This window comes from Xenopus laevis, chromosome 8S, assembly GCF_017654675.1.
Source record: "Xenopus laevis strain J_2021 chromosome 8S, Xenopus_laevis_v10.1, whole genome shotgun sequence".
NCBI classification, from domain to species: Eukaryota; Metazoa; Chordata; class Amphibia; order Anura; family Pipidae; genus Xenopus; species Xenopus laevis.
In genome coordinates, this window is record NC_054386.1 from 87,733,874 (window position 1) to 87,760,791 (window position 26,918).

General features: G+C 40.0%; 2 protein-coding genes across 2 annotated transcripts in view; one reads left to right on the forward strand and one right to left on the reverse strand.

Annotated features, from left to right (window-relative positions):
• Positions 1–26,918, reverse strand: part of LOC108700312 — a 782,191-nt gene that overhangs the window by 149,601 nt on the left and 605,672 nt on the right. The gene's annotated exons all lie outside the window — the stretch shown is intronic.
• Positions 1–26,918, forward strand: part of LOC108700313 (A-kinase anchor protein 6) — a 117,357-nt gene that overhangs the window by 84,618 nt on the left and 5,821 nt on the right. The window contains exons 10-13 of the mRNA XM_018233403.2: positions 7,678–7,824; positions 8,946–9,155; positions 21,317–21,529; positions 22,774–25,488. Of these exons, the coding sequence (XP_018088892.1) occupies positions 7,678–7,824; positions 8,946–9,155; positions 21,317–21,529; positions 22,774–25,488 (3,285 nt within the window). The remainder of the gene's footprint in view (positions 1–7,677; positions 7,825–8,945; positions 9,156–21,316; positions 21,530–22,773; positions 25,489–26,918) is intronic.

Below are 26,918 nucleotides of genomic sequence, written 5' to 3' on the forward strand. Positions count from 1 at the left end.
GATTAGTAATTAATACAGATAATTACTACATGGCAGCACAGAAACCAGTGCAATTAACATCTGAATTTAACAATCAGCCCTGTAGCATCAGCTTATATTACAGGCCAATCCAGTGTCGGACTGGCCTGGTCAGACCCCCTCTCCCCACATAATGGAATTCCACCATGTGTGTGCGCCATGCGGCACCTTATAGTAGGGGCGGGTGGGGAGGCCCTGGACAGCAGTCCCGGTAGGCCCCCGGGCCCCCCAGTCCGACCCTGGGCCAATCTCATTTTCTGCTTGATAATTTGCAACAACCCTAAGTTTATCTTCTCAACAGCTGCTCAGAGCCCACTGAGATACTTTCCAAGATGGCGACCCCCTGTGACAAGTTTGAAGTCCTGGATCATTGCTGTTATTGAAAAGCTGAAAGTCAGGCTGGTGCAATAAGTTAAAGGGATTCTGATTTTTATGATGTGATTTTTATTTGAAAATTACACTGTTTACACTGCAAATAATTCACTCTACAATATAAAATTTCATTCCTGAACCAGCAAGTGCATTTTTTTAGTTGTAATATTGGTGTGTAGGTGCATCTCAGGTCATTTTGCCTGGTCATGTGCTTTCAGAAAGTGCCAGCACTTTAGGATGGAACTGCTTTCTGGCAGGCTGTTACTCTATGTAACTGAATGTGTCGCATTGGGACCTGGATTTTACTATTGAGTTTTGTTCTTAGATCTATCAGGCAGCTGTTATCTTGTGTTAGGGAGCTGCTATCTGGTTACTTTCCCATTGTTCTGTTGTTAGGCTGCTGGGGGGGGAGGGGTGATATCACTCCTACTTGCAGTACAGCAGTAAAGATTGACTAAAGTTTAGCAGCTAGGAAACTGACAATATGTCTAGCCCCATGTCAGATTTCAAAATTAAATATAAAAAAATCTGTTTGCTCTTTTGAGAAATGGATTTCAGTGCAGAATTCTGCTGGAGCAGTAGTATTAGCTAAAAAAAATTATTTCCCGTGACTTTTTCTTTTTAATGATATAAAATATGGAATTTTTAGCAATATTAATTCTTCTGGTTTAGTTCTCCTTTAAAATGTATCTAAAACTCACTGGCGTAACAACCGGGAATGGGAAGCAGGGAATGCGACCACAACTAGGTACAGCCCTCCCCATAGGGCACACCAGAGACACAGCTTGTGTGTGATCCAGGTGGGGGATAAGCAGGGATGGGGCCCAGGCGCAGTTTTTACACATAGGCTCGGGATCCCCTATTTACCCCACTGCTACAGCCAGACCCCATTCAGTCTCAGTGCACATAGACCATGCCTATAATTGGACCATATTAAAACATAAGATGAATTTCTCCTTTAATATGTTTACAGCTCTTGAAAGGAAAAGGCTTAGGGGTTGTGAAGCTTATTCCCGGGTTTAGTTTGGATGGATCTTGATTTAAAAGGAAACATTTATTATAGAAGGCTTTGGCTTTTCTTCTCCTATACAATCTATTTGTGTTTCCTTTTATAACCTTTCCCAACACCTCTCTTCTTAAAACTTTAAAAATCAAGGAATTAAAAAAAATAGGCGTTGGCTTAAAGGGGTTGTTCACCTTTGAATTAACTTTTGGTATGATGTAGAGAGTGGTATTCTAAAACAATTAGCAATTGGTTTTTATTTTTTATTATTTGAGGTTTTTGAGTTTCGTTTTTTATTCAGCAGCTCTCCAGTTTGCAATTTCAGCATTCTGGTTACTAGCAACCATGCATTGATCTGAATAAGAGACTGGAATATAAATAGGAGAGGTCTGGATAGAAGGATGAGTAATAAAAAGTAGCAATAACAATACATTTGTAGCCTTACAGAGCATTTGTTTTTTTAGATGTGATCAGCGACCCCCATTTGAAAATTGGAAGGAGTCAGAAGAAGAAGAAGGCAAATAATTCAAAAACGATAAAAAAGAAAAAACAAAGACCAATTGAAAAGTTGCTTAGAATGAGCCATTCTATAACATACTAAAAGTTAACGTAAAGGTGAACCATCCCTTTAAAGGAAAACTATAGCCCCAAAATGAATATTTAAGCAACAGATAGTTTATATCAAATTAAGTAGCATATTGAAGAATCTTATCAAACTGGTATATATATTTAAGTAAATATCGCCCTCTCTCTTGCCTTGAACCACGATTTTATGATATTCTGTGTGCTGCCTCAGAGATCACCTGACCAAAAATACTGCAGCTCTAACTGTAACAGGAAGAAGTGTGGAAGCAAAAGACATAAGTCTGTCTGTTAATTGGCTCATGTGACCTATCATGTGTGGTTTGTTTGGTTTGTTTGTGTGCACAGTGAATCCTATGATCCCAGGGGGCGGCCCTTATTTTTCAAAATGGCAATTTTCTATTTATGATTACCCAATGGCACCTACTACTAAAAATGTATATTATTATGAAAATGGTTTATTTACATGAAGCAGGGTTTTACATATAAGCCATTTTATTCAATATATTTTTATAGAGACCTATATTGTTCGGGGGTATAGTTTTCCTTTAATAGACCTTCTTATGCAGTTTGGACTCAAAATGCATCATACAATGCATCACATACCTCCCAACTGTCCCGTTTTTAGAGGGACAGTCCATCTTTTGACAGCTCAACCCACAGTCCCTTGTTTGTTTTTTCTATGCACTGAACAGGCAAAAAAAGAAACAAAGTTTCTAACTTAATTGGCTTTTGTCAGAGAGCCCAGAACAGCCACAGCTGCAGATAAGATACTTTTGTAACAATTTTGAGATAAGCAAATAAGTAATTGTAACAATATAGTTACAGCTTAAAGGGCAATTCACCTTCATTAGCAATGAAGTAATGTAATGTAATGCAATGTAATAACTGAAAAAAAATCACAGAAATATGTTCAATTCTTCATAACCTGCCAAATGTTGTAAAATTAACATGGTAATTGGGGGTGTGGCCACAGAAATGGGCGTGGCCAAAAATTCGCCACATGGCAACTTTTTTGTCCCTCTTTTTATTTCCAAAATGTTGGGAGGTATGCTGAAACCACCAGTGTGTTCTTGGGAGCTCATTCTCACTGGTCACTGCGATTTAGCTACAAATAACAGCAGGGTATCATTACTCCACAGTGTGCTGTTCATATTTAGCAGTTGTAGCTTAACACATTTGCTGGAGTCTGCAACTTTGCCTTGATGCTTCTTAAAGGCTGCAATTGCTTCTCTGTTGATCTCTAGAGAGGGGGACATAAATCAGGCAGATGTGAGTGTTGTGACTGATATCAAGGTGAAATGATATCTTGTGAAATGTAACAAATACAAAATGCAGCAAAATCACCATGGCCCTGGAGTATTGGTTGCAGTTAGGCTCGCACAAGCATTCTGACTGCCGCCTACTCCAATAAAACGCTTCTGAAGTAGAGAACATTATGCACAGCAGCATCAGCCCTAGCTCTGTTACCTACAGCGGCCAATCAGATATTTGCTTTTATTTCTGGAGTTGCTCTAGAGCCGTGGTGTCTTCTGATTAATGGCTACTGAATAATTAACAAACTCATGTTTATTCATGGCCCCAACGGATGTATCCTCACTGAATTTCCTCTTGTGAATCTCTCAATAGATTGTACAATGCAGCATCATGGTGCAGTCTCCCATAAAGACTTCCATAATGTCCTCACTTTAGCCACTGCCACCTAAGCAGTCTTTGTCATTATCAGGAATCCCTTGATCTGAATCACCAAGGTCTCTCATGCCAACCAAATGCCCTGTTTACCTTGTTTGGCCATTAACTGTCTATACAATTGTCTTGAAACACTAAAGATGGAAGGGGTTTCCTATACTTGCCACTGGTTGTGAAAGTGTCAATAGGTTTCTCCTAGGGAGTCCATTTATTATTATTAACATGTATTTATATAGCGCCAACATATTGCGTAGCACTGTAAAGTAAATGTGATTATACAACTACATCACATGAATTACATATATAGAATATATGGAGTAACAAACATCACAATCAATACAGGTACAAAAAGGTGAGGAAGGCCCTGTGCATAGGCATACAGTCTAAAGGGAAGGGAGTAATACACAAGGTGTGGGAGTGGGCAAGATCGAAGTAAGTGGGTGAGAAATGTGGTACTGTATGTGGTGTTGCGTTTGGTAGTTAAGCAGAGTGAGGGTAGGCTTCTCGAAAGAAGTGCGTTTTCAGAGATTTTTTGAAAGCAGAAAGGTTGGGAGAAAGTCGGACAGACCGTGGGAGAGCGTTCCAGAGGAGGGGTGCAGCCCTTGCAAAGTCTTGAATGCGAGCATGTGAGGAGGTAATGAGAGAAGAGTTGAGTAGCAGGTCAGTAGAGGAGCGTAGTAAGCGAGTGGGTGAGTATATAGAGATGAGTTCAGAGATGTAGGGTGGAGCAGAGTCCATCAGAACAAACCAAGCAGAGGTCACAGTTTGATGCTGGGAAAAGACAAAATGGTCACAGGTCAAAGAAGGATGCTAAGAAGGATGGCAATATGAGAGTCTCAGGGGTAAATTTATCAAAGAGTGAAGTTCCGACACTAGAGTAAAATTCCGCAGCTCTCAATTCATTTCTATGGGATTTTGAAAGGCGTATTTATCAATGGGTGAAAGTGAAAGTTCACTCTTTGATAAATACACTTTAAAAACCCCATAGAAACGGATGGAGAGTGGCGGAATTTCACTCTAGTGGCGGAACTTCACTATTAACTTCACTCTTTGATAAATATACCCCATAAACTTGTCATACAGTGGGCTGATCATTCAGATACTGTACACCAGGGGTCCCCAACCTTTTTTACCCATGAGCTACATTCAAATGTAAAAAGAGTTGGGGAGCAACACTAGCATGTTCCTGGTGGTGCCAAATAACAGCTGTGATTGGTTATTTGGTATCCTCTATGTGAACAGGTAGGTTCTAAAGGAGCCACTGGTTGGGGATCACTGCCGTACAACATTTGCCAACGTATGGCCTCTTTAAAGGGGTGGTTCACCTTCAGGTTAACTTCTTGTATGTTATAGGATGACCTATTGTTAGTTACTTTTCAACTAATCTTTTATTTTTCATACTTCTTGAATTACTTGCCTTCCTCTTCAGACTCAGCTTTCAGATTGGAGTCACTGACCTAATTACAGGCCTGGATTTCGAAAGGCCACCAAGGCCCGGGCCTAGGGCGGCAGAATTTTAGGGGGGCAGCATGCTACCCAACCACACCCACATTGGTTCAAAAACACTGGGGATGCGCTGGAGAAAACAATAATTTTTTTAAATCTCCATGCGCTATTCCCCATTGATGTTAGAAATTTGCATGGATAAAGGGGAGGGGACAGGGGCGACGAACTGCAGTGTGCCTAGGGGTGCCCACTATGTAAATCTGGCCCTGCCTAATTATATAATACTAATATTATGATATAATATAATACTATAATATTATAGTATTATATTCTATAAGGTTACAATTTTCATTGCTATTGTTACATTTTGTTTCTTATCTTTCTATTTATGCCCTCCTCTATTAAATATATATCCTCTATTAAAATTGTCGCGCGTCACAATTATTCATATGCCCATTGACTTTAATGCATGTGGACAAAATAGTTGCGCGTGTAAAAATTGTTGTACGCCAAAATAATTTTGACGCCCTTTGACTTCAATGTGTTTTGCAAATTTTTTAGCAGTTTCACAATTTTTTCTGCAAAGCGGGGACAGATTCGCCCATCACTAGTCCTCACATGACACTGATACCGTATTTTCAACCATTTTTTCAATAATATTCAAAGGCTACAAAAAGATAGTGTCTCTTGATTCTGTAGTGCAGGGGTCCCCAACAATGTTTAAGCCTTGAGAAACAATCAAAATATAGAAAACAGTTGGAGAGCAACATAAACATGCAAAAAGGTCCCGGGGGGTGCCAAATATGGGCTGTGATTGGCCGTTTGGTAGCCCCTATATGGACCGCTAGCCTATAGGAGACTTTGTTTGGCAGTACATCTTGTTTTTATAGAACCAAAACTTGCCCCAAGCCTGGAATTATATAAGCACTTGCTTTTAGGCTACTGGGAGCAACATCCAAGGGGATCACTGCTGTAGTGTTTACAAAGTTTTTAAAAAAAGTTGCATGTAGTAGGTACAGTCACATAAGTGCAGAGTACTTACCTAAAGAGCTTACGCCATATAAAGGATCAGAGCCTACTGTTTGGATGCTCCTAAGTGGAAAAGTCCTTTTGTAAATGCAGAGCAATGTCACTTGTATTTCCATGTAATGTAGAAAGGTCCTGCAGAGAATTTATTTGCTATAACAACAGGTTGTCAGAGGGAAGCTGAATGGTACATGGAAAGGCCTCGTGCTCATTATCTTAAATGAGTGTCTAATTACAAGGGCCTTTAATAAAAGCTGTTTTATAAATTGCCATTAATAATGAAAATACAGCATTTCCCAAATGGTACTATATTAAGCAGGGAATTGGAAATGCTAGAGTATGACTACAGCTGCCAGATAAATTGGGAATATTATTTCTAGGTAGGCAAGGCTGGCCTTTTGGGAGAGCATTCTGAATGTTGTCTCTGAAGCTTATTAGACACTGTTAGACACGCTCATGTCTGCAAGATGCGTTGTTAAAAAGCAATAGTAAAGCTATTTAATCATTCCAAAAATTAAGCAGGAATCTGGGGTTAAGCAGTATGGCAGCTCTCATACATTAATAAAAGGAGGATGTAGCTACATAAGACTCTGGGGCTAACTAATTGTAGCTGTTGAAATGTGTATGTTACTCCAAACCAATGATGATTCTTTTATTGCCACAACTCATGGTAGGGGATAACAAGGGTTGCCAGGTTGGTGGGTTTCCAGCCAAATTGGGCTACTAATTTAAAGCCCAGACAGTACAAACTAGCTAAGGTACGGATTTGGGCTCCTTTTTTGGTCTTTGGCTGGTTTGTTCTTTGGAAACCAAGTTTTTTATTGCCCTAATGTGCCAAGCCTTCATCTCCCAATGCATGTTGGGTAATTTAGTTTTTGTTTAACAATTTGCTGACTGCCAAGTTTAATGTAAGACTAGAATACCCAGCATGCAATGGGACTGACTTCTGTAGGAGTCGGGAGTTACCAGATTTACCCAGTCTCCCATCACTCTTAAGCATTCTTGCATTTTCTGGTGAATTTCCTCAATTTCAAGCAAAAATCTGCTGCCCACCAAAATGTCTAGAGGTTGAGCTGTTTTACCAATATTTATTGAAATTGTATATGAATAAGGGCCTTATGGAGCCCCTATATCTCCTGGGCCCCACTCTGTAGTTACGCTCCCGGTAATGGGCGAATCTGTCCCATTTTGCTTCATGGAAAAATTAGTAAATCTGTGAAAAATTGAAAAAGTCGTATTTTCACACATATTCTCTTTTTAGACTTTTTTTTTTCACTGCACATATTGTGCTATTTTGGGGCTACTATTGAAGTGCCTCTTGGCTAGTTTTGGGCTGGTTTTGTTGCAGACTTTGGCTGTTTTTGAAAATTAGACCTGGCAACCCTGAATTGGCTTTCTACCCCCACTGGTAGATATAGGTGCAGAAATTGTACTCTAGGGTGAAGGGAGGAATCAACTGTTGCTATACTTTAATATGTGTCAGAAATCACTTAATCCCATAATGCTACCTTGTATATTATCTAGAATTTTGTTTCTTATAGAGGTGCAATGTGGAGATGTCGCTTAGAGAAGACAGGGTCCAGGCCCTACTAAGTCAGCTTGAAGCTCTTAAACTTGAGGGATCTCCACTTTCTGACGGCATACTCAACAAGGAAGAACTCATCCGGGAAAAGTGGGAGATGCTGAAGGTAAGCGTGCTCTATGAAACCATAAATTGGGTGACCAATTCATACACATATCATTTTTATTTTATTCCTACTTTGTAAATGGTGACTGGTAAGGACAAAGGGAAGATGCAAAATAGAGTTTTGCATTAGACTATAAAGAACACGGATGGGTGTGTGAGATGATAGAATACAGAATTCTTGGTTTTTATGGAACAGTAGTGCAGGACAAGTCACATAGAGATTTTATGTGGAAGGAGGAAGGAGACACCAAAGAACATGATGGCAGACTAAGAGGTTTGGAAGATGAAAGATCAGAAAGGTTTGACCTTGATCATTCCAAGATCATACTAACATGAACTATCTGATAGCAGATTCTAGGGGTTGACATTATAGTGGCTGCTAACCAGGGTAATGAACTAGCACTCAAAGTAGTTACCAGGAAATTACGTCTGGGGAAGCTCTAAAACAACATTATATCTGAAAAACATTTGCCAACCAGCTGTTCATTGTTCCTCCTCTGAAATATAGTTTCTGCATACCCCCCTTTTTATATTTTTTGTGCTCATTAGCATTATATATATATATATATATATATATATATATATATATATATATATATATACATATATATATTAATATACATATATATATATATATATATATATCAAAAGAGTTGGAGCACACCGGTATTATGAACAAAGTTAAAACATAGACCTCTCAGGTCTTGATAAAGGTCTTAGGAGGAGACCGAAACGTTGGCCTGTTTTAGATGGATCAATAAAAGTAATATGTTTTAACTTTGTTCATAATACCGGTGTGCTCCAACTCTTTTGATATATATGGATGAAGCATGCAGAGGAGGCACCCGGATCTTTATAATTGTAAACGGTGTGCGGGAGATGTTTGGATTATATATATATATATATATATATATATATAGTCCGTTCGTGGAGCGCACACCATAAGATAAATGTCAGCCTGGGTGCCAGCCTAAATAAAAGCGATAAGGTCCATCCAAAAGTGACGGCACTCACAGGAAAAAGGATTAATATATATATATATATTTTTTTTTTTTATTATTGTTTTTTTTTTTTTTTTAAATTGTGTATGTATATATTTTTTTTCCCAATTCTTTTTCTTAGAAATCTCTCTCTGAGGCGCTATCAGGTTCAGCCACTCAGGTTGTTCTGTCTCCTGGGAGTGGAAACTTGCTACAGCAGCTAGATCAACGTGTAAAGGAGTTGAAAACATGGCTGAGAGACACGGAACTGACTCTGTACAACTCCAGCTTGACGGTGGAGGATGAGGCTGGAGACCAAGAGAGACTCCAGAGAGAGCTGCAAAGGTTCCAGGTACTTTAAGCATGAAATTCTACATTGTCCAATAACTAGCTGAAGGTGCAATAATATATATATTGTGGCGGAAAGTATAGCTAACTATACTGATCTTGCTGCACTTTACATGTAGCCACTTTATTAAAGAAGCCCAGAAGCTTCCTATGTTTTACACCAAAATATAAGTGGATAGTTTTGGCTCTTGCCTTTCAGGAACTGAGCCAAAACGTTCTTATCCTTGTAAGACTGACATTCAGCATTTCTTATGTTTTACCCCTGGAGCTCCAGATTGTCTTCAATAGATTATATTGTATACAGTTTTAAAGTGTCCTTTATTTTTTGTGATGACAAACATATCTTGTGTGTGTCATAACAAATGCAGGCTTTCCCGTTAAGGACATAATGCCTATCCATGTTGTATACTGCCTACTTGTAGCAAGAATCATAACAATGACAGACTTAGTAGGGGAGACCGTATGAATGAAGCTATAAATAAAAGCTCTCACCCATTTTTCTGATTTGTACAGGAGGCTATGCATACTTATACATATGAAGTTGTTCATGTTTGGGTCTCAGTAATAGAGATAACTGTGATCTTCTACTAGGAGATCATCTCTCTCTGTTTTGTTCAGCTTGGCAAAAAGAGTTTTCTTGAAGACAATGCTTTTTAATGTGGCATTAAGCTATGGGAATCCTCTCTTCAAAAGGAATTTAATACTCGGTGGGCATTTGTTATCCCCTTATTGTATAGTATAGGGCTTTTTATTAATGTAATGTAGGAGATATTTGGGTACCATATAAAGCAAAAGTTCTTCCATGATGTCTAGATGTCCATGTTGGTCTTTTAGGAAGCCATAATTATATATACAGGTATGGGACCTGTTATCCAGAATGCTCGGGGCCTGTGATTTTCTGTATAATGGATCTTTCCTTAATTTAGATCTTCATGCCTTAAATCTACTAGAAAATCATCTAAACATTAAATTAAACCAAATAGGATTATTTTGCCAATAAGATTAATTATATCTTAGTTTGAATCAAGAATTTCTATACATGTACCCTTTTTTTGTATGATTTACTTAACCTGACAATAGTGATTAGTGATGGGCGAATTTCTCCGATTTCACTTCGCCAAAAATTTGCGAATTTCCCCAAAAAAAATATACGGAAAAATTGTGAAATCGGAAAAATCTTGAAATTCTGACATTTTCACAAAAAAATCATGAAAATCTGACATTTTCACGCAAAATAAAGAAAATAGGAAATTGATGCCGGCGAATTTTCGCGGGAGGTTTATTTAATTTATTTAATTTATTTTAATTTATTCACTGGCGGCAAAACACAGAAATTCGGTGCAAATTAGTGCCAGGCAAATTTATTCGGCCATCACTAATAGTGATAAATGATTAATTCGGCAGGCACAAATTCACAGGAATTTTGGCGTTTTGCCACTGGCAAATAAGTTAGCAAAACTGCAGCGAAAATTTGGACACACGTCAGAAAAGTTGGTTGTGTCAAAACTGTCACGCGTCAACATTATTTGGACACACATTGACTTTAATTGACGCAGGCGTCAAAATTCTAATTGCACGTGTATTTCTCCGTCAGCAAACTGAAACCAGAAAAATTCGCCCATCACTATATGACAATATAGAAGTTGCATTTTTGGAATTATATATTGCTTGAGCAACCTTCTCAATAGGCATTATTAGCAACAGTAAAATCTGTCGTATGTTACCAGCCAAGTCAAATAATATAATAAATCTGACTAGTCTAGTATATACAGTTAATGCAGATATATAGTGAATAAAGTACCCCCTCTTGTAAAATATAAGGATATTATAAGTTACCGAGGAGTTTCATGACCATATAAAAACACGAGGCCGAAGGCTCAGTGAGTCATGTGACAGAAATGACATCAGAACTCACCGTTTATAACTGATGACATCAGAACTCACCGTTTATAACTGATGACATCAGAACTCACCGTTTATAAGGATAGAATTTACAAGATATTCATAGCTTTTGTGTATTATATAGTGGATAATGTACCCCATACTGTAATTTATAAAGATATTATGTCACCGAGGAGTTATGTGACCATCAGGCCCGGATTTGTGGAAAGGCCACCTAGGCCCGGGCCTAGGGCGGCAGGATTTTAGGGGGGCGGCATGTTGCCCAACCAAACCCAAATTGGTTCAAAAACACTGGGGATACGCTGAAGATCCAATAATTTTCTAAATTTCCCATGCCCAAAATCCCCATTGCTCCTGTCCCGCTGGAGGGGACAGGGGGGACGAACGGCAGTGGGCCTAGCGGCGCCCACTATGTAAATCCGGCCCTGGTGACCATATAAATGCTTTTATACAGGTCAGATAACTCAGAGATGACTTCTAATAGTTTTATAAATGTCAGTAGGGGTACATTATGCATTATAATCTACATTTTGTGTGAAATGTCGGGAGGGGAGTGGAGGGGGTTGGCGTCCAATTCTGGTTGCTGGCGTCCAATTTGGGTGTGCCAGCATTCAATTTGAATGCGGCGGCGTCCAATTCGGATGCGCGACATCAAATTCGGTGGACGGGGACCCCTGTTATAAACAGTGCGTTCTGACGTCAGAACTCACCGTTTATAAGGATATCATTTACAGTCTGGTCCCATAGGGAAATGACCAGACTGTAGATTATATAGAGATATAAAGAGGCTGATTGCTTCTATTTGTAATTTTATACATAGTGACATTTGTTTGTTCATCTTATTTATGTCAGTTATAATTTGGAAATGTGACACAGGGTTTTCATATGCTGGAAATTCTCCTTTTTGTCTCTCAGGCTTGGGCTAAACCATTCTATTATTGTAATGATATACAGCAGAAATCAGTGAGTTATTATAAAAAGGACCTTCTACCCTAAATTCTTTAGCTGCAATTGTACATTGAGTTTCCTTCTGCAGGCTTCCATTAGTGAAGAAACGGCTAAATAGAAGAAGACCTTATATTTTCATACAAGTATGGGACCTGTTATCCAGAATGCTGGGGACCTGTGGTGTTCTGGATAACGGATCTTTATGTAATTTGGATCTTCATACCTTAAGTCTAGTAAAGAATCATGTAAATGATTATTTATATTGTAGTTTAGATCAAGTACATGGTACTGTTTTATTTTTACAGAGAAAAAGGAAATTATTTTAAAAAATTAGAAAAATTTTGAATTTTATTTATATCTATGGGAGACGGCCTTTCCATAATTTGGATCTTTCTGGATAACGGATCCCATACCTGTATAAATATAATTTTTGTTCTATGCCTAGGAACAGCCTAAATCCCCAGGTATTAAAATAAACACAAAGGAAATTATTGATTTACTAGCTTGCAATATCTCCACCCTTTAGTGAGTTGGAGTCAGTTTAAGACTTGGCTACTTTGTTGTTCTTTGGATTTGACTGTATCAGTGTAACGCCCTGAGAATGGTTCTCTACAGCCACCTTCTTCGAGACAATCCTATTTAACTAATTTCAGCAACTAGAGCCTATGAGTAAGTGCCCACTTTAGGCACGAAACGTGTTAGGCTTATGCATGTCCTAATAAAGTTTTTTAACTTTATCAATATTTTGGCTACTATTTCACAATTGCATGGACTCTTTCCAATTTCTACAATTTCAGCAACTATAGTTCCCTTGTTTTTTAGTATATGTGGTGGGGGAGTTAGGATGAAATTCTCATTCCTATAGAAAGCAGATATTCTCTTTAAATGGAATTTAGGTAAAAGTTACAGAGCTAGCACAGCAGGCATGCCTTGTAAAAGTAGACTTTCACTTTTTCACCTTGCTGATGTAGAAATGTGACCTTTTAGAGCATGTTATTAAAGTGAAAAACCATTTAATCAATGGCTGATGCGCTAGACTTACCTCTCAAAGACAGCAGTTTGGACTTTGCTGATAGCTGACTATAGAGCTCTTTGGAAATTAAAAACTTCCCCATGGATAGACTATGAACTGCAACTTTCAAGGCCCTACAAAACAGTTACTCTGGAGATGATTGTAAAACCCTTAGCTCAAAAAGCATTTTGATTTCCTCTATGTAGAAAATATGAACTGACCTAGTGCCATGCTGTTGGACAATTTGTAAGTAATAGAACAGTTAATTCCTAAAAAAATATGTCTGCAGATGGTACTTTGGAACCAGGCTTGAAGCCAGATAAATTATTTATAGGAACACAATGAGCACATGGGTTGACATCACTTGACTTATTTTTAAGCTCTTTGGGGCAAGACCCCCTTTATCTTCTGTATTGGTTGTTGGTTATTTGTATGTGTTCTTGTAAGTTTAATGTATACACCAATTATTGTACAACGCTGCACAATATGTTGGAATTTTATAAATTTGTGTATTATAATAATAATAATTTGGTGATGAAGGTGGACCAGAACCTAAACTCCCCGAGCGTGATTATTCAGCCGCATGTATCCAGATCTTTATGTTTTAAGCAACAGATCTTCTTTTTCATCCTGCAGTAAAGACATGTTTTTATCTTCTCTCTTTTCCTGGAAAAGATCTTTCCAAGATATTTTATTTCAATACACATCTGAATCGTCAGATATACAGGTAGACAACAATAGAATTCTACCTTTATCTGACGTTTCAGCACTAACAATGTTTGGGTGCCTTCAAAGCCTCCCGATCAACATTTTCTGGCTAGCCCAATGGACGAGCCGACTGATATCCAAGTCTTCTGCCGATATCGACTTGTCTCCCACCATACACTAACCGAATATGGTACAAGAAATTTTTCATACGATATTATCTGTGCCCCTATGGCCACTTTTACAAGGTTAGTGTCTGAGATCCTTAAATGCCAAGAACAGCCCAGTAATTGTCACAGAGATGGCGATGTGATGACTAAAGATGGGGCAGATAACATGTATCCCTCACAGTGCCATCTTCTCCCTTCTCTGTTGGCTACCAAATACGAGTATTTAAAACCATTGCACTAAAAGCATATAAGACTAGAGATGCGATGTCTTTTTGACCAATATATGGGACTTCCTTGGAGCATGAATATCCTTTCCAGATAGCTATGTATAGCCCATGGACCCGTAGACATTATTGATTCAAAACGTCAGTTCTTTATTGTTATCTAGATGAACATAATTTGGTGGTGATATCCTAGAAGAGAATCTTCAGCACTGATACATGGAAGGTGTGATTTTAATGGCTACGGGTCTGACTTGCTACCAGGGAATGTAATAATCAGTTGCAGATTACTATCTCATTTCAAGATAAGTGACTAATGTACTCAATCATTCTAGGCTACAAGGATGGCCTGTACGTTTAGAGTATTGACCTCACAGAGTAACTCTCACATGTATGCATCCAAGTACCTCTTTTCTCCTTAGCAGAGGGTGTGAGTTCTTTTGATCTTATTAATGGGCATAAAAGAAATGAAAGAAATGCCATAAATAGATCATTTTTTTTCAGGAAGCTTATTATTAGAGACATTATGTTTCTCAGTAGAGGACTTACTTACTTGTCTCTTTGTAAGGGGATTACCCCCACCTCAGGTATGAGCAAAGTGGCTGTATCTGGGTGGCAATACATTATTTTTGCTGTAAGACATGGGTAAAACATCAATGTAAACTTAGAAATAATGGTTGAAAACTCACTGCTTCACTAGGCTTTAAAAAGGAATATAAAAGGATTGAATAGGCACGCAATTATGTAACACCTTTTTCTTGTTGCATTGTGGTTAGTACAGAAGAAAACCTCTAATGACATAGTTTATTGTGTCTCAATTTATAGACTATAAAGAAATCTAGATGCTCCTCTGTCTATGGATAATCATCAATGGCTAATTTTAACTGGTCACACTCTCATTGACTCCAGCCCAAAGCAACCAATTGAAGGCCCAGGTGCTAAATGCAAGTTGCCCAACATAGGTTCCGTTTAGTTGGTCCTGGGTGGGATTTATATTTTGATATCAGTGTGATTTATATTTTGATATCTGTTCTGAATCTGATATTTTGCTGCCTGTCCTGACCCTCTTGCCTGTTTTGACTACGTTTTCAGATCCTGATTTTGTACTGCATTGCTCGCTCTGTTTGACCCTGCCTGTCCCTTGACTACGTACTACTTGATTCCTGTCAATCAGATTTATGCTCTGGTTCCCTTGCCTGCCCAGAAACTGAGCCTTGGTTCTCTCACTATTATAAGTCCTGGCAGCATCCGAGTAGCGGAGGGCTCCTCCCAAAGTGAAAGGCGGCAGTTATAGGCTGAAGCGTGAGCCAAGACCGGAACCTTGGGTCTTTTTCTGGGTTTTGGGTAACTGAGCATGACAGAAGCAAGGGAACAGGCAAGCCTACATCACCTCATCAAGGTTACATTTCAAAAACAATTAGCCTCACATTCCTTTTGCAGCTTGTTAATTAATTCCCCAACCTCCAAAGAAATTGCTTAGACCCAGAGGCACTCCCTTCAGTCAGTTTTATTTTGAAATGATGTGATCTAAGTAAACCATTAATTACATTATGAATTAACATTTCTTGTCTGGAAATTCTGTAATGTAAAGCAAGGAATGTACACTAAATTGTATTTATTGTTTAGTAACGGATTGTGTAAGCTTAAACTACATTCAAAATTCAAAATGAATAAAATCTTTTGTTAAAAAACTTCCAGCATACAAACAATGACATCTACCATATTCAATTCCACACGACACACCATAATCTGCCTTATTCGCAACACTGTACAGTCAAATTTCAAGACAAACATCCTGTGTCGGACTGGCCCACGGGCAGGGCAGCCATCAGGGGGGGACAGGGGGGAGAGTTGTAGGGGGCCCGAGGGTAAAGGGGGACCTGGCCACGCCACACTTACTTGATTAGCCGGGCCCCCCATCTTTCTGAGAGCTGCTGACTTCGCGAAGGCATGGATGTTTAAGGGGCCCTGGCCACCAATTTTCTCATAATGGGGTGGGCCCTGGCCACCAATTTTTTTTCTCATGTGGGGTCCTAGCCACCAAAATTTTTTAATAGGGGGGCCCTGGACACAAATGTTTTTTTATGGGGGGGCCCTGACCGCCAATATCTTTTTATTTTTTATTAACATGTGGGAACCCTAGCCACCAATGTTTTTTTGGTTTTTTTATTGTGGGGGGGGCGGACCTGTGGGGTGGAGAGGGCGGACCTGTAGGTGGGGCTTGCGGTGGGTGCAGCCCAGGGGGCCCAGGGAATTTTGTTGTATGGGGCCCTGCGATTTATGATGGCGGTCCTGCCCACGGGGATACCAGGAAAACTCCCGGTGGGCCCAGGTGTCAGTGGGCCTTTTGCTCCTAAACATTTAGCGTATTTTATGGTCATTCCCTATTTCTTTATAGGTAAAAAAATGCAAAAATAAATAAAAAATAAAGAATAGCGTAAGTAAATATAAAAGTCTAGGATAATAAAGAGTTTGAGTGAGGAGAGGAGGAATAATAGTTTTCCAGTGGGCCCAAGATCTAAGGTTTTCTGGTGAGCCCGTGGCATCCCAGTCCAACACTGCCAACATCTCAATGCGTCTTGTTTTCTGGTAATCAGGCAATTACTTCCACTTGCAGTAATTACGTTTTGGAGCTTCAAGGCAGATAGCACACAGAAGGGGTTATTTTTGAACAGACCAGGTGCTCTGCAAGGGATTGTTCTGTGTCCAAACAGAGTACAGACATGCTCCTGAACATGGTACTTGGTTGCCAGTGTATCCATTCTGCCTCTCCTGTCTGTTGATGCTGGGGAACCCTGGAGCTACTGCTGTTATGGACCTGGTTCCCTTCAGGGTTCCCACAGAAAGTTCTGTATAAATGTCATTTCAAATACACACTCCAGAAGAGATGCAACTCCCCATCTGAAAAAGCTAGATGCAACTTGCATCCAAATTGCATCAATACGCAAGCATAATTGCATTAGTTTTGACGCACAGGAGACATTTGCAGTGGACTTGGAAACCTAGTGAATTATATGACTATGAAGATTTTCATTGTAATGATTGATAATCATTGAAGCCGTTTCACTACTCATCTGATCAGCTTCTTCATAAAATCTTCATCGTCATCTCTAGATTTTGTTCCCACACGATAAGATAAATTCAGCAGTGCCCAGTTTTATCCCTTATGAAAGCATTTTAATCAGAACCCATAATATACATCTGCATGGCAAGGTTTCTGGGCTGAATTCTATAGACTAGATTAACAGTTAAAGGAATTTTCTAGGTGTATCCATGTAGATTCTATCTGCTTTTCAATCTGAGTGTAGCCCCCCGCTCCCTCTGGATGCATATCATTGTAACTGAAGTTGACAGGCACAACGAGAAATCAATACCTTTGCCATAATTAGTAATAAAACGTGATTGGTAGGGCATGGGTGGACAGAGCATGTGCTAAAGTATGTCATGGTGGATCTATAGAGTGTATGTAGCTACAAACCCCACATCTCTGTTCATAACATATACAGTACAAAACTCCATCTTGCGTTGTGTTGTTACAATATATATGGTAAGAGAAGATAGCTTAAATAGCATGTCAAATTTGGAATGTGTTTTTTACGTATGTATATGCTAGGGATGCATCCAGGATTCGGTTCAGGATTCAGCCAGGATCCGGCCTTTTTCAGTCTTCTGCCCGGCTGAACCAAACCCGAATCCTAATTTGCATATGCAAATTAGGGGCGAGGAGGGAAATCTCATGACTTTTTGTCACAAAACAAGGAAGTAAAAAAGGTTGTCCCCTTAATATGCAAATTAGGATTCAGTTCGGTATTCACCGAATCTTTCGCGAAGGATTCGGGGGTTCGGCCGAATCCAAAACAGTGGATTCGGTGCATCCCTAGTATATGCAAAAGATCCCAGAGACTGGGAGTATGTCAGAGAACCAGTGTCGGACTGGCCCACCGGGATATCAGGAAAACTCCCGGTCGGCCCAGGTGTCAGTGGGCCCTTGTTCTGCTAAAGATTTCATGGCCATTCCCTATTTCTATGAGAACAAAGAGGTTAAATAAATGGAATAATAGATTATAGTATGTAAAAATAGAGACTAGGAGAATAGAGGTTGAGTGAGGAGAAGAAGAATAATAGTACTGAGAGTGGGCCTCTGGTCTATGGTTCTTTGGTGGGCCCCTAGTCTAAGGTTTTTGGGTGGGCTCCTGGTGTCCCAGTCTGACACTGCAGAGAACTAGGGGGAAAATGTAATAAAATTTGCAAAGAGAACAAGTTTGAGAATAAAAATGTGCATGTAATATTCTTCATTAGCTTTTATTAATTGTGCATTGCAAAACTTTAACACCTGCTTGAAGTTGGTGTAAACTTTTGGAGCAAGCTTACATTTTTCATAATTTTTACTAATGAGGCTGGGCCTCCTAGGAACCACCAGACCCCATGGGTCCACAGCAATTAGATACAGATAGTGTCAAATAGTGTAGGTTTTTATGGTAGGCCTGTCTGACTATAATGAACAGGTGACAACCCTAAGGGCAGAGACACACACTGCAATTCGTGGCGACTAATCTCCCCAAACTGCATCCCTGCCGACTAGAATGTAAATCGCCGGCGGGATGGCACGCGGAGCATTTTTTTTCCGAATTCATCCGAAGTTTCCTCATGAGTCGCCCATCTACAAATTGCCTCTTTTTTGGGCAACTAATCTCCCTGCAATGCCTTCCCGCTGGCTAGAATGTGAATCACGGGATGGCACTTGGATTACTTTGTCTTTCCGAAGTCGCCCAAAGTTGCCTGACAAGGAAACTTCGGATGACTTCGGAAAGCCGAAGCGATCTGAATGCCATCCGACCGGCAATTTACATTCTAGCCATCGGGAAGGCATTTAGTGTAGATTAGTTGCCTGAAGAAGAGGCGATTTGTTGCTGGGCGACTAATCTCCCCAAGTAGCCAAGTGTGCCACCTCTATAAGGACAATAATCATGTGAGGCCACTTTGGTTTCCAACTTTTATCTGAGCTGTATGTTTTTAGCCCCAGTCAATGTTTACCTCTTCTTGCTGCTTAGAATACTGGAATAGTCTTTATATGCCTTCCCATAAACCAGTCATACCATTTCTCTTATGATCACATAAAACTTTACTGATTATATAACAGCTCTCTAGTGAAATTTGGAAATATGACACATACTTTTTTTTAGCCATCAGTCTAGAATATTTCATATAATGATTGCTTGTAACCAGTTCTATTCTGGTGCACTGTAATTGCAGCCCTGATACACCCCATGCCGCTTCCTAGTAATTCTCTTTTTATTGTTCTCTGTAAATCATCTTAAAAAAGTAATTAGTGCCCACCCAGGTCACCCCGCCACCAATTTACAGGAGTGGTTCACCTTTAAATTAACTTTTAGTATGATATAGAGAATGATATTCGGAGACTATTTGCGACTATTTAATTTTTTACTATTTGCGGTTTTTGACTCATTTCGTTTTTTATTCTGCAGCTCTCCAGTTTGCAGCTTCTGCAATCGGGTTGCTAGGGTTCAAATTATCCTAGCAACCACAGAGATGACTAAGAGTTTGCAATATGAATAGGAAAGGACCTGAGTAAAACAATACACTTGTAGCCTTAGAGAGCATTTGTTTTTTTAGATGGGGGTCAGTGACCCCCTATTTGAAAGCTGGAAAGAGTCAAAAGAAGAAAGCAAATAATTTAAAAAAAACTATACAAAAGAAAAAATGAAGACCCATTGAAAAGTTGCATAGAATTAGCCACTAAAAGTTAACTTAAGTCTTTGGAGGCTGCTAGCTGTAGTTAATCAACATCTTTGTCCATTGTTGCTATACAGTTCTTACTGCTTAGTTGAATCTCTTCCTACAAACCCAACTATAATTCTTTATAACCCAGCAGTTTTTTAAGGCTTCATATAACCCTTACCAATAACATTTCCTACAGCTGCCAGCCCCTATCCCATTAAAAAAAAACATCTCTTCCCATAATGTAATACAGCTCCCATATATTTATGCAAACCCTGAGTATATATCAAATTCTGTATGGTATCTAAGCTCCCTGCACGGGTTTCCAGCCAGCCACACAGTCTGATTCAGGTCCTTCTCCCGTGTGAGCTGTGATTAGGGCAAGCCATGTGCTTCATTATCAGTGAACACTTTAATAGTGCCATTTAAAAGGCCATATTTCTGCCTTCCTTGTTGGGCCCAGCGATGATACATGGTGATAATTGGCAGAGAGCGATGGCTCTCAGTGGCCTTTTAATCTGCCTATTTGTCAGACTCTGTGTCTGCGTAAGACGAGTCATATTGATTGCCCTTCCTGGTCCTCTAGTTCATGACACTTAACCCTTTCTATGCTATTATTACTGATGTTTCCTACATCCGTTAAATACAAGTACTCATGGACCAAAAAAACCAAAACACTGCTGTCCTGGTGCCAAGCCGTTATAAATAGGGGCTTAGTATGCAGAAATCTACTTGCAGTAAATGTAATGGAACTGACAGACCCTTTATTTCATCCTAATAAAATTAAATTGTTTATGTGATCGCTGATTGTTCATGAACAGATCTATTCATCAGGCCTTGATCCTAAGCCGGCGTTCCATTATCTTTCTCCAGCGAGGGAATGTCAAATGCCTTTAGCCGCTGAGGAATTCTGGTAGATTTTATTGACCATCAAAGGGGCTAAATTGCACCATTGCAATTACCTACATAAACCAACCAGCAATTTGTTTAATTTTCAAACTCAAAGTTCTAATTGGTTGCTGTGAGTAGCTAATCTGGAGCACCATGATTGTTTTTTTACACATTGTATATAGTAAGTACACTCAAACTCAATGGAATGCCATAGGTGCTAATGAAAACTGCCTGCTGGGTTTCTTCTATAGATGATAGGTTCTGGATGCATAGTTGGCCAAAGGGACATAAAGGAGTGATTTGCATGTCTCCGCCCATGATGCCTTATGGGAGAATTAAAACTCTTATTTGGTATCTAAGCAGTAATGTGTGTATGGCATGAGACAAGTAAATACCTTCTGATTTCAGAAGGCTTCACTTTGCATGTAAAATGCTAGTGAAGGGCTTTTTGACTCCTTTTAGCCCTTCTCACCCTAACCAGGTTTGGTTTTCCATTTCTATAGATGATACAAATTCGCCACCTTTTATAACCCAGCCATGACTGTATCTAGATATTATCTGTGTTCCTTCTCAACAGGCTCTTTGCACTGACCTTCGACTACGCCGGCGTGGAGTGATGTCTGTCCTGCGTCTGTGTCACCATCTCATGAACCTCAAGGAGCGCACCCCACAACAAGACACCCCTAGCCTGCAGCTGCTAAGTGTAAATCTAGAGAGGAGGTGGGAGGCTATAGTGATGCAGAGTACTCAGTGGCAAAGACAACTGCAGAGAGAAGTTGGGGATGAACAGGTGAGTGGCTTAGAGTTGTAACAGAAATGATACTTGTTGGTTAGGCTACTTTATCCCTTGGGGCATGCATGGGATGGCATTAGTTATATAGTGAATAAAGTACCCCCTATTGTAAAATATAAGGATATTATAAGTTACTGAGGAGTTCCATGACCACATAAAAGCACAAGGCCAAGGTTACTTCTAATATCCTCATATTTTCCAACAAGGGGTACTTCATTTATTATAATACACAAGTTTTAGTGAGTCATGTGACAGAAATGACATCACTACTCGCCGTTTATAACTGATGACATCACTAGTCACCGTTTATAAGGATGTAATTTACAGGATATTCATGGCTTTTGTGTATTATAATAATATATATTGCCATTATTTTGGAGAATATAATTGGGTATTTGCTAATGTATTGCACCAATGAGGTGTGTGTGTGTTACTGAAATGTCATTAAATATATAGATTTATTGTTCCTTGAGCAAGAGAAGTACCAGGCCTCTGGCTAGGCTTTTAGAAGACACACTGTTTAATATATACGTTTAATATATATTTCACCACCCTAGCCAGTAAATCACCAGCTAAGACTAATATTGCAAATTTACTCCCAATACAATTGTGGGTACATATGTTATTCCCCATCTCCCTACCTTGTTTTGCCTTTAACTTGCCTTTAAATATTCCTGGATCCTAACTCCCACCACAGCCATCCCCCTTGACCCTGCCTCCAATCTGCACACTCTCCACCCCTCTGACTCAGTTAAGTTTCACACAGACCATGATAGACAGCCTTATAGAACCACTTTCCCAACCCCTCCTCAGCTTAAAGGCAGACTCATACTGGGAATTTGTGGATTCTGGAAAATGTCAGAGGGGCTGCTGTAAGATGCCACTAAAACAGTCACTATTTAGTGGGCTCTTTGGGCCTCTGGGTGCTATAATTGGCAGAGCCTATTTTGAATCCAAGTCCAGACCTGCTTGGCAGCCATTAAAACCCTTCCTCAACTTGATCGGTTGTGAAGTCATGGATCATGGGACTTGATGTCACGCTAGTGTCCAAAGAATCTGTGTTCCACCCACTATGAAAAGCACAGGGACCTCATGTTTCAGAATCCATCACTTCACAAAGGAACAGGGGAAAGGGTTGACCAGTTTTGTCAGGTTAATGGGACAGTTTCCTCTCAGTCTGTGATATATATCTTCATAACGATTTAAGCAGACATTTATTGTAACCTGTGGCTCTCTTTCAGGAATTAGATTTCTTTGTGGACCCAGACTGGGCAGATCTGAGGAGCTCTGTGGTAGAAGAAGCTTTAGAGTGGGATGAGACAGATATAACGGCAGAATCAGTATGTGGCAATCAAGATCCTGAGAGTCTGACAACAGAAGCTACAGCATCATATGAAAGACATTGCTCAGAACAAGCCATCTCAGGGCACCTAAGTCACCAAAGTCAAACTCCTGTATATCAAGTTTACAGTTTACACAACATGGAACTCTTCAGGACAGGCATTGATTCCTCACTGGGAAAGGATCCAAAGTTAGCACCTCTATCCTTGTCCCTTTTACAGGGCAATACATTTACATCTTTGCCAGATTTAGCTAGTGGTCCTTCCCAAGAACACAGTTTACAACCCCCAAAAACCAAAGGAGGCTCCACTGGACATTCAGAATGTGAAAGCGGTATTGCTAGCGGTGGGGAAGGAGTGACTGCTGCTAATTCAGAGGGATGCCTTTCATTGGATGGGGAGGGGTTGCAAGGGAAGAATGAGGACATTGAGCAAATAGTGATCATAGAGGATGGACCTGTATCATACTCAAGAACCAAGCAATTTGCTCCTTGCACATTATATGACTGCTCTTTCTTGCAGATAGACAGATTTAAAACTGGTCCAATGGAAAGAGCACAGATATCTATCCCAAGCTTTTCTTTTTCAAAGATAGCTGGACAAACTGCTGTTAACAGGACCATGCTTCTTCCAAGCTCAAAAGACCACAGCCCAGAAGATACAACTGACTTCCAAGATCTTATTGAGGTGCTTAGTGCTCAAGACTCTCCTTCTCCCTCCTCTTCATTGGAATCCCTCTCTGTTGCTTGTGAAGTACTGGAAAACACTTCACTCAGACGTAGTGTGTCCCTGGAGAGCTGGCCAGCATCTTACAAAAGCAACGAGGACCTATTCAGCCAACAAGTCTCTGCAGATGTCACACCAGGGAGTGAACCTGGGGAAGAACTAAGCAAGCGCACCTTGGACTTACTAAAAAGGTTAGAAGACATTGAATGTCCATCTGAACAAAAAATGAAACGTAGTTTGTCTGATGATATAACCCTACGAAGCGGTTCTCGAGAGACTTCTGTGACTGGGTTTCAGTCCCCACAAGACAAGGCATCATCTGGGAATGCAGATCTTGGTTCTGAACTGACAGAACTAAGTAGTAGTGAAGAATTGTCTTTAAAGTCGGAGGACCTAGCGGTGCTAAAAGGAAGGTTGTTGGGCGCTAACGCATCTTTCCACAAGCATTTAAGTCGCTCCTTAGGTGGGGAGGAAGGGGAAGCTAACCTCAGTATGATTGTCAATGTGTCTTGCACTTCAGCTTGCACAGATGAGGAGGATGACAGTGATCTACTGTCCAGCTCCACTATCACATTAACTGAGGAAGAGGAGGAGGAGTTTGAAGAGCAAAACTCTAGTTTGGGAAGTGAAGATGAAGCTGAGGATGGCACAGAACTACCCTTGGGGGCTGATTTTATCAGACGAGAGATGCAGGCCTGGGTTAGACCCTCATTCTTCCTTCCAAAAGAGAAGAGAAAAATAAGCAGAATAGTACAGGACATGCCAGGGGCATCGACGGATAAAAAAGCTTTGCAAAGCTTTTTACAAAGACATTGGGAGAACAATGGGAATGGAAAAGACTCATGTAAGAAGGTGACAAAAACAGAACAGGAGAAAACGTTATTTACCTCCCCTCAGCTAGTGGATGATATGGAGAATGGAAATGTCAGTAATAGGTTAGCTCCAGTTAAAAACTGTGCTAGCAAAGTAACAACACCAGAAAAGCATAGCAAACCTGCGCCCCACCCAATGATATCAATAACCAAGACAGAGAAGCTTCATCCACCTAGCATGCCTGCTTTAGCATATCATAAACCCAGAGAGCTCGGCCCACCATTTAATGGTAAAAGCAGCTTACGTGTGACTCGTGATGCAGTTCTAGATGTAGAAATGCCAGACAGTAGTTCCTTGGCATTAGGCAGCAGCCAAGATACTACCTGTTCTTGCCATGCTTCTTATGAGAAGACTAAGAACCCAGACTGCAATGTACATGAATTTGTGAAAGAAATTCTTGATATGGCATCCACAGTACTGCATGGCTCAGTTCCACAGGAGAGACCAAGTCATGTTACAGGGACACAGCTCAAGAAGAAGGTGCTGGAGCATTCCCGTAAGCAGCTTGAAAGGGGTGACTTTATTTCCTATCTATCTATCTCTTCTCATGACAGCGACTGTGGAGAGCTGAATGGATCTGTTCGTAGTGCAACCCCTCCAATGTCAACTGAAGAGACTGGGGCTGGAGACATGGAAGGCATGTTTGAAACCTTTACAAAGGCCAAGGTAGAAGAGAAATCTGCTGATCTGAAAAGTTCCTCTAATGGGACTTCCAAAAAACTGCATCCAACAAATGAGCTAGTGAAAACCAATACACCCCGGTTAGGAATCAAAGGGCCCCAAAACAAAACTATCCTAAAAGTTTCTGGGCATAAATTTCAGGGTCATTCAAAAATAACTAAAGGAGCAAATACCAAAATTTCCAACAAAGCGTTGCCTGCTTCTGGAGAACTGCACTCAGACACAACTGGAAAGATTTCTGTGAAGCAGACAGTCTCCAACCTCCCCATCCTGCACAAAAGGGCGAGGGAACCGAAGAATGTGGCCAGCACTTTAAAGAGTACAGAGTATCAAAAGGTTGGTGTATGAGAACTTGTCTATTTACTGTATTATAGTAGTGTCTGTACCTCTGTGCCCTATTACAATGACACTCTCATTTACTGCTAGAAATTAGGAATACAGGTATGGGACTTGTTATTCAGAATTCTCGGAACCTTGGGTTTTCCAGATAATGTACCTTTCTGTAATTTGGATCTTCATACCTTAAGTCTATTAGAAAATAATGTAAACATTAAATTAAACAAATAAGCTGAGTTTGCTTCCAGTAAGGATTAATTATATCATAGTTTGGATCAAGCACAATGTACTGTTTATTATTACAGAGGAGAAGAAAATCATTTTTAAAAATTTGGATTATATGATTATAATGGAGTCTATGGGAGATGGCCTTTCCGTAATTCAGAGCTTTCTGGATAATGGGTTTCCGGATAATGGATCCCATACCTATAGCACGGTTTATCAAAGCTACCTATATATTATTCCATTTTCACTATAATAGTGTATAATCCATGTCTGGGGAGGCATTATATTGAAGAAATACTGTGCATCATCCTATTATTTAAGTTGGGTGGTGTGGCACCTACACTGTTGGAGTATTGTCATTAGAAAATAGCATAGGCAAAACAGGTTTTGGCAGAAAAGGCTAAACTCGACAGGACTAAGAAAACTATGTACCCTAGCCTAAAGGCCCCCATACACGGGCTGATAAAAGCTGCAGACAGACCGAGTCGGCAGCTTATTGGCCTGTGTGTGGGGCCATCTGTTGGACTTCCCAGATTGATATCTGGCCGAAAATCGGCCTGATCTCGATCTGGCGGGTTAAAAAATCCAGTCGGATTGCGGCCACATCTATTTGTGTATGCAGTCCCGCAATCCGACTGCCTGTATTGGATCCATTATGATCCGATTGTTGGGCCCTAGATCTGCTCATTTGGCGACATCGTCAAACGAGTGGATCTTTACATCTATGGCCACCTTTAGTCACATTCTGTTGGGTTTAGCCTTTGTAGAGGTCCATTTAATGGCACATGCCATTAAAGAGAGGAATGACCAATCTGTCAGGTGCATATTAAAATTGATGCCTGGAATTCAGACTAACATATATTGAATTTATCCGATGTGTGTAGTTCTACCTTAAAGGGATACTGTCATGGGAAAAAAAATTTTTTTTCAAAATGCATCAGTTAAAAGTGCTGCTCCAGCAGAATTCTGCACTGAAATCCATTTCTCAAAAGAGCAAACAGATATTTTTATATTCAATTTTCAAATCTCACATGGGGCTAGACATTTTGTCAATTTCCCAGCTGCCCCAAGTCATGTGACTTGTGCTCTGATAAACTTCAATCACTCTTTACTGCTGTACTGCAAGTTGGAGGGATATCACCCCCTCCCTTTTCCCCCCGGCAGCCAAACAAAAGAACAATGGGAAGGTAACCAGATAACAGCTC